Here is an 8,699-nt window from a genome sequence, read left to right as displayed (position 1 = left end):
AATTAATATCAATTTAAGAATTAAGAATAAAGAAAGAATATAAAAAATAGTATTATTCTCTACGACAGATTCGTTTTGTATTTACATCTTCACGATTGTGTATTTGCATGTTACAGTAGTTTCTAATCGATTCTAATCAAGAGAAGATTTTGTAACTTAGAAAATTATATATTTTGAAAAACTAAAATGAAGAAAATACCTATAAACTTCAAATTATTTGTTATTTTAATCTGCATGAAAAAATAACAATAAACTCTATGTGAAAAGAGAGATAGAAGTCAAATGATGTTATTATAATAGTAAAAAATATTACGTTTAATGAAAAATATGTTATAGTTTATTCAATGATAATTATGAAAAGTAATTCGAACTAAACTTTAAAAATTTCTCAAAAATGATACGTATTTTTCTTTATTATCTGTTAAATCACACAAAATCAATACAATAATTACAATAGATCTATATGTTTTCTGTGGTGAAAACAATATTATTCATATTATTTCACAATATATTATAACAGTTCTGAAAAGGCTATTTTCCTGTTATTAATAATTTCCAAAAACTTTATATAAATGTTAACAGTACAATAAAATTACTAACTTTTATCATATTAACGAATATTTTTCTGTTGTTCAGCAAAATTTCAATCATCGTCATTTTAACTAAACCTTCACATTGGACATCTACAAAATATTCATTTAAAAAACGACTAACCATAAATCTAACAACGTTTTCTTATGAATAGTATAGTAAAAAATTGAAAATTTAAGATGTCAGCAATATGAATTCTTACATGAAACGAATGACCAAAGACATGTTTCTAAGAAAAAAGTTTTAGATGTTGAATATTATTTGTAAGTTCTAGATTATTAATTTGTATCATAAGCATCCATTTATTTATAATTTTGTATTCATTGTAAGTTCCTGACCACAGAATTTATTGGTGGCTATATAATAAAGTTCTTTCTCTGAAGTCTTTCCTGTGTTCTTCACCAAATTATAAAAAGTATTATTTACATCATTTAGTAACGTATATGGTGCATCAAATTCTTGAATAGTTCCTGAATGTAATACCTAAAAATTTAAAAATTTAAATGGAACTTATATTTGTTTATATTATTTTACGTCATAAAACTTACCATAACTCTGTCTGAATCGATAATAGTATTTAATCTATGTGCTATCGTTAACACTGTACAAGATTTGAAATTCTCCCGAATAATTTTCTGAATACGAGTGTCAGTCCTGCAAGAAATTTAAATACGTTAGTAAGTTAATATATGTATTTTATAATATCAAATATTGTTTCTATTTCATGCAATCATATTTTTAAATATTAACATATAAGTAAAAATAATATGAGATTGATTAATAAATACGAACTACTAACATTCAGCGACGATGTAAGTCTTAATTTTAATATTTCAGAATTGTCTAAATCACCAAAACTTTGTATTATTATGAACACACTAATTTTTTTAAGTTCATCTCATGCCTACACATTGGAAACCCATCTTATTTCTAATCATTCATCATTAACAATGCTGAAAGTAAGGATGGCTCCAATTACTCATTTACAAAAAACAATTGCAAATGCAGAATATAGAAAATTTTAAAGGAGTTTTGGAATATAGAATATTTCCATAAAAGTATAAAAGACGCTTGAAAGCATTTTTCATCTTAGCAATTCAGACTGGGTTATTCATACAAATATATTTTAAAAATGGTAATTGGTTAATGAAATTGTCAGAACTAACAGCGCCTTCATTATAAATGTGTTGCATTAACATCATATGAAAACACCAGAAAGACTCAACTCATTGTCACATCAGGAAATACAAAAAAATCCGTATCACTTTTTTCTTATACAGACCACTAAATATCAAATAATTGTAAAAGTCAAGTTTAAATATAGCTATATCCAAAAAAAAACAGAGGATTGAAAAACACAGAACACATAACAAGCGCTAAGCATGAGTAACAATCTCGACGCTATATCAAACACTAGCTCAGTCATAAAAACCTCCATGTATGTTTACTGAAATTCTTTCCACGAGACGACGAATTATTTTGAAACCTCTCTTAGCATCGTAGAACAAGTGATTACACAGGAATTTCCTTGTCTCCAATGAAAACATTTCTGATTGAAAAGATTGTAAAATAAGTTTTTCCTTACTTCTGAGAGTTGTTTCGGAGTAGCGCAATAACAGCAGAGTGTTCGTTCAGTTCGCAGTGTAAATTTCTTTTATTTAAAGTTTTTCAAGATATGTTCTTTCTTATGATGTTTATGCGCTAGATTAGTGTATGTATGGAAGCACAAAACGTGATTGATTTTATTCTGTAAGTAAATAAAACTGAACATTTTTCACGTTTAACATAACCTAATTAAACTTAATGTTTTTAAATTGTTAAAATATAAATTCATATTTAATACAAGCTAGAATATTTAACACAAGATATTTATTAAGTAGAATATACTCTACTAAAAACTGTTAATACTAAAAATTCTAAACACAAAAAATTCCTGTTATTTATTTGGGAATTATTCTAATTTTCCGATATAAATGTTGAATATGTAATTTATGAAAACAGCGAAACAAACGAATAATATTAATTTTTTAAATATGGAATGAATGAACGATATGTATTTACACAATAATTTATATGGTTTATATGGTATTTTAAAGTAATCATAAACTTAAAATATAAAATTACACAACTCAATTATCTTACATTTTATCGATATTGGATGTTGCTTCATCCATGACAAGAATTTTATTCTGACAAAGGATTGTCCTGGCAAGACAAATTAACTGTCTTTCTCCCACGCTGAAATTTCGCCCTCCTTCTGTTAAATGTGTATCCATTCCTCCAGGCAAATTTTTTATAACATCTTTTAACTGTACCTAAAACATTTTATTAAATAAGTATGTGATTAATAGAATTAGCTAATCAATTTATACGGTGGAGCACCGTTTATACAATTTTCAAGAAATTCGACCTGACAGTCATATAATTAAAAGGATGTGGTTAACCTAGATATAAATTTTGGTTACACAGTATTAAAAAACCCTTCAGAACACGCATATTAAAAGAAAACTGCTGTCTGTTCAAAGAAAGGCGGCAATAAATCTTACTAAATCTTACCGCACGGCCCCAACTGATGCAATGTTGGTTATGGGGGGAATCGCACCTATCTATATAACAGCAAAAATAAATGCTTACAGCTGGATCATAACAAATAATGACTACTGGAAAAAACCTCAACAAGAAATAGATAAACATATCAAATATAAGATCTTACCCCAAAAATATAATGAACTTCCAGCGATGATCAGAAAAGTGGAGATTGACAGAATGGAAAACAAGATAGAATTTGAAATCCACCCTACAAAAAGAAATAGCTACGAGGTTAAACTAGAATACGAACAAGAAGAAGACAAAAAATTTCAATGGCTGATTTATACAGATGGGTCAAAGCACAAAGAAGGTGTGGGTGCGGGCATCTGTATAATTAAACAATCAAAAAAGAGAATCGTTTACAAAGCAAGTCTGAAAATGGAAAATTACTGTAGCATAACACAAGCCGAACTTTGGGCGCTTTTTAACGCAATAAAGAGAGTGAAGGAAAACATTAACTATTATAAAGGTAAAATAAGATTTTTGACAGACAGCAGAACGGCACTAAAAATCCTAACAAAGACAGGAAAGACAACTATACTAGGAACAGCAGTTATCAAAGAAGCACAAAGTTTGGGAGATCTAACAAATATTCAATTCTCATGGATCCCGGCACACACGAATAAAAAAGGAAATGATATCGCTGATAATTTAGCAAAACGTGCTGGTTACAATACAACAAATATCACATATAATAGACTCCCAAAAGCAGGACTGGAAAACTACCTAAAGAAATGGAGAAACGAAATATGGCAAAGGGAGTGGGAGGAATCCAATACAGGCAGAACATGTTTCAAGTACATCCCCTCAATCACCGATAGACTTAAAAATAAACATTATAAGCCAAACCCCAACACCTCTCAGTGTTTAACAAACCACGGGAAGTTTAAAGCCTACTTATATAGAATTAAAAAGATAAACAGTGACAAGTGTTCATGCGACAATACTACAGTTGGAGATGCGATGCACTTCGCCTATGAATGTGAAACTTTCGAAGAACAACGTTTTCAGTTTTACAGAGAATGTATACAACACGGATGTTCCTGGCCACCTGACCCCAAAGACATTTTCAACCAAAAGCAACTATGGGTGAGTTTCGAGCAATTTATCGAAAAAACTAAAGCTCTTCTCCCCGACACTATTCAAATAAAAAAGTTAAAAAACAAGTCTACAACGCAACAAACACAAGATGAAGAGACTGATGGAAATTCAACCGACAACAGTGAAACAGAGGAAGAGATAGATGAAGACAGCGAGACTTCAACAGAAGAAGAGGGTTCAAACACAGACTAATTAAAAATTATTGTGTTATTAATGCTAATTTGTATATTCAACTGTAACAATTTTCCAACATTTGAATCTCTAATGACTATTCTTTGTGTTGAGGTCATTGTTATTTATATGCCGACTAAGGTTGTAATTAGTGTACATAATTTTCATAAAAACTGTATTGGTATATAGATGTAAATATGTTTAACGGCAGCTAATACCCTCCATTCTTAATTGTACAATGTTTCGTACACAAACAGGGTAAATGGCTCAATTCTTTCCTAAATACATTGTATAATATTTTTTATTGCTAAATTCATTGTTTAATTTAACAAAACCTTCATTTAATTAAGTTAACTCTTATGTAGCCCATTTGGAATCATCAAAAATATTAAATGGTTAAACTTTTGCAACTGACGGAAATAAGCAATTCCATCAATTGTAATCCAGATATTCCTCTGGAAAAGGCATAAGTAATACTAAACCTATGTTAAATTATTATTGGAAAGTATGTATTTGCTGTACGGTTTAAAAGTACCATCTTGTCTTTAATGTTATTGCAAGTTGCAATGACACATGGAAATTGTTACTCTGCACTTTTGTATAATGTATATATTTGTCACTCTGTATTTTATACTTTTGTACATATGTTGTTTGAATTAACGCAGAAGCAGATGCCCCTGGGGTTCCATGGGGGTGCCATGATACTCTTTTTTTCACACTGTCCTATCCTTCTAACTTTCATCTTCCATCTTTTTCTTACTTTACTAAACTCTTCTTTCAACTTCAAAACAGGGCTAAGTCTTCTGCTAAATAAGACAGCCCTACTTAACTTTCTTTGTTGAAGTATTAAAAAACCTATAGTTGGTCTTAAAAAACATAAATTCAAGGTATTTACAGAAAAATTTTTTTATAGTATTTAGTAGATGATTCACATCCCTGGTCATGGGCGTAGCGAAGCCGTGCCCACCCAGGCTCCCTGCCTGGGTGGGCACGGCCCTCCCCAGTGAACCTGGTGCCCCCCCAGAAAATCACAGCCGAAAAAGTGTTAAGCCGATTTGGAAACAACAAAAAACTTAGAGCTAAAAATTTTGAATACTAATATAAAAAAAAAGGTCCACTGTGCCCAATGTTATGAATAATTTGAAATACTTCAATTTTGTGTTAGTTTGGCCTCTACTAGGCCCCCCACAACAAAACTCTGGCTACGCCCATGTCCCTGGTAATAAACTTTAAAATTATTTTTAAATTTTCAAGACTGAAATGCCACTGAAAGTAAATAGTATTGTGTTATTGATTACGGTTTTACTTTTCCTGCTGTTACTACAGAACACAAGAAAGTATTGTAATCATCTGAAATTTTTAATATCTTTTTAATTTCCTGGACGTTTTAACAAAACTATCCTCATCTCACATTTCTCATCTTATAATTCTACAAACGTGTAACATTTCTCCCTCCGAGTTTCTGGAATTGTAATATTTTGATATCTCTCAAGTTAAAAAAAGCCAAAAAAATTCTTGTCCGAAATACGTATGTATGTGTTTGTGTCTGTGTTTGAGTCTATTTCGTTAAAAATCTCAAAATGGAAAATATAAAGAAACGAAATTTTGTTTGGTAACTTGTGTATAAGGTTCATTGAGGTATTAAAACTTGGTGAAAAAATTTCGAGGGAATAGGGAGATACAGAAGAAACACATATATCTCGACAAAGGTCGAACATATTGAAGATTTTACTGCTTACTAGCATTTACAAATTTTTTTATATAACTCATTCCTATTCTTTAAATTAAACTGACTATTTCATAATAATATTATTATCCGATTCTTACTCAATTGTATTGTATAAAAATACGCAAAAATCAATTATTCTGTTTTTTTTTTCTGACGTAGAGAGAGTAGGTAACTTATATATTCTAAAACTTTACCTCAATAATCTAGTAAAAACTAAATTTCAGAAAGGTAAAAGCAAAGCAAATTCGCTGAGAAAAACACTTTCTTTCGTTGTTAAGTCCCCTAAATGCATTTTTGCAAAAAATATTAGGCTATCACCAGCATACAGCATTTAGCATTCAGCATACAGTTTAAATTCCAAGAAATTTTTATCATAAATTTCTAATACGAATTCCAACTACGAGTATATATTCGACAAGTCTCTCAGTGTGAAAATGTCAACACACCTGTATTTAAATTAACCGTATTATTTTGCATAATTATGGAAAAATGCTTATTAACTTTTCTTTTTACATTATTTTTTTCTTATAAACAATATTTACATTGTTAATGTTAATTTCACAGTTATTAATACAAAAATGATGAAACACAGGAGAATTATTAATTTTTACTCTTACAGCTGCTAAATGTTCTGACAAACTAGTCTTCAATTTTGTTTTCGTTTCACCAATATAGAAGTTTGGAATATAACATGTGCATTAGAGTCTGCAGACCACGCCTTCTTCTTCTAATGTGTCCTTTCTAATACTTCTTATAATTATCATATTGGACAACCTATTATCTGGAGTTGAAGCTAGTTTAATTAAATTTTGATTAAGTATTTTAGTATATTTATAATATGTCTTTTATATAACGAAATAATAAGTACTTTTTTGTTTCTTTTTTCTCTTTCATTTTATATCTATCTAAATATATAAAATTGCTTGTCCTGACTGACTCACTCATTCATTCACTGATTCATCATCGCCCAGAGCAAACCGCTTAACCTAAAGAGGTGAAATTTGGTACACAGTTAGGGTACGTCATGGAAACGCACACTAAGAAAGGATTTTTCGAAATTCCAACGCGGGGGGGAGAGGGAGAGGATTAAGTNTTCGAATTTGTTATTGCGTATTGGTTCGATTATAGAACGATTGTAAACGTTTCAGAAAATTGATCAAATTGAAAATAGTTCGTTTGATTTTCGGCAATTCTCTTCAGCGGTAGGTGTTATATAACAATTACTATGGTTATTGAAATATTGGATGTAAATGGGGTTCGCTTGCAAAACCTCCGCTGACGAAGTCGCGGGTAACAGCTAGTTTAATATAAATTGGTTGTAGAAATTATTTAATATTTTGTTTGTATACCCGTTTTGAATATATTTCTTTTGTGTTGTTTTAATTTCCTGTTTTCATATATCAGTTTTTGTTGTTCTGAAAAATATATTTTTTTTATCTCCATTAAATATATATTACGTTTTTGATTTATAGGGCAATACGATCTAAAGTTTATAACTTTTTTAGCACTACATGGATTTTCAAATTTACAATATTCAAGACAATCTATAAATCTTGTAATTGTTATATCTAAGTAATTTATTTTGTTATAATTTTCCGTTTCTTGGGTGAATTTTATATTTGAATTAATCCTATTGGCTTGTTTCAACATTTGAATAGGTGTCGTTATTACACTATTATATATAATCAATAAGTCATCAGCGTTCCTTGCAAAAAATATAATGCCCTTTAGGTCTGATAAAGTTTTATCCATATCTAACATGTAAATTTCTGCTAATTTTGGTCCAATTACTATATCCACGGCAATGCCATCAGTTTGGCAATAAAGATTTTCTGTTGCCGTAAAAAATTATTGGTCAGTGCAAAACTAATGAAATCTTTTAAATAATTTGAGGCTCCAAACTTATATACACTCTGTGTAATGGTATTATTATTAATAGAAAGGTAGATCAATCCTATATCTAATCTCATTAAGTTATATTCAGGCAAATTTTCTTGGTTTTTAATATTGATATTTTTACACTGTATTCTGAATTTGGAATAACCTGTAAAGACTTTTTCAAGATTACTTCTAAATAATACTTTGCAAATTTGGTTTGCTTTTACCTTTTTTAACTTTAATAATTGACTGACTCCATTGTTTTAAATGGTTATTTTGAATAATATTATATAAAAAAAAAAAACCATAACAGATGATGCCACACACAATTTCCTTTAGTTTTATATAACATGTAGATTTCTAATGAAATGTCTTAACAGCCTGGAAATTTATGTAACTCATATGGGTTTCCTTACTTTTATATTTTGTCGTTACGAATGAATACAAAGTTTATATTAAATCTTTTAAAAACTCTTCATCGTAATTTTATCACAATCATTTTTCACCTTGGGCTTATTGTCCATTGGAGTTGATGCTTTTTCCACTATTTCTTTCTATTTCTCTGTATCCATTGCCAATTTTGTCTCAAATTAATATACACGTATTTTGTTAATTCAAACATCATTTTTATGAATTTCTT

At 29.4% G+C, this 8,699-nt stretch overlaps 1 protein-coding gene across 1 annotated transcript in view; it reads right to left on the bottom strand.

Moving 5' to 3' along the window:
• Nucleotides 1–409: 409 nt before the first annotated feature.
• Nucleotides 410–8,699, bottom strand: part of LOC111640309 (multidrug resistance-associated protein 4-like) — a 29,600-nt gene continuing 21,310 nt past the window's right edge. Inside the window, exons 16-18 of the mRNA XM_023386317.1 lie at nucleotides 2,734–2,906; nucleotides 1,140–1,245; nucleotides 410–1,074 (exon numbers count right to left, since the gene is read on the bottom strand). Coding sequence (XP_023242085.1) covers nucleotides 898–1,074; nucleotides 1,140–1,245; nucleotides 2,734–2,906 — 456 coding nt within the window. The 3' untranslated portion in view covers nucleotides 410–897. The remainder of the gene's footprint in view (nucleotides 1,075–1,139; nucleotides 1,246–2,733; nucleotides 2,907–8,699) is intronic.

Source organism: Centruroides sculpturatus, unplaced genomic scaffold (genome assembly GCF_000671375.1).
Source record: "Centruroides sculpturatus isolate CEXI.00-Female unplaced genomic scaffold, Cexi_2.0 scaffold1340, whole genome shotgun sequence".
In the NCBI taxonomy this organism is placed as follows: domain Eukaryota; kingdom Metazoa; phylum Arthropoda; class Arachnida; order Scorpiones; family Buthidae; genus Centruroides; species Centruroides sculpturatus.
The sequence above is the reverse complement of the archived record's forward strand: the minus strand, read 5'-3'. Positions and strand labels throughout refer to the sequence as shown.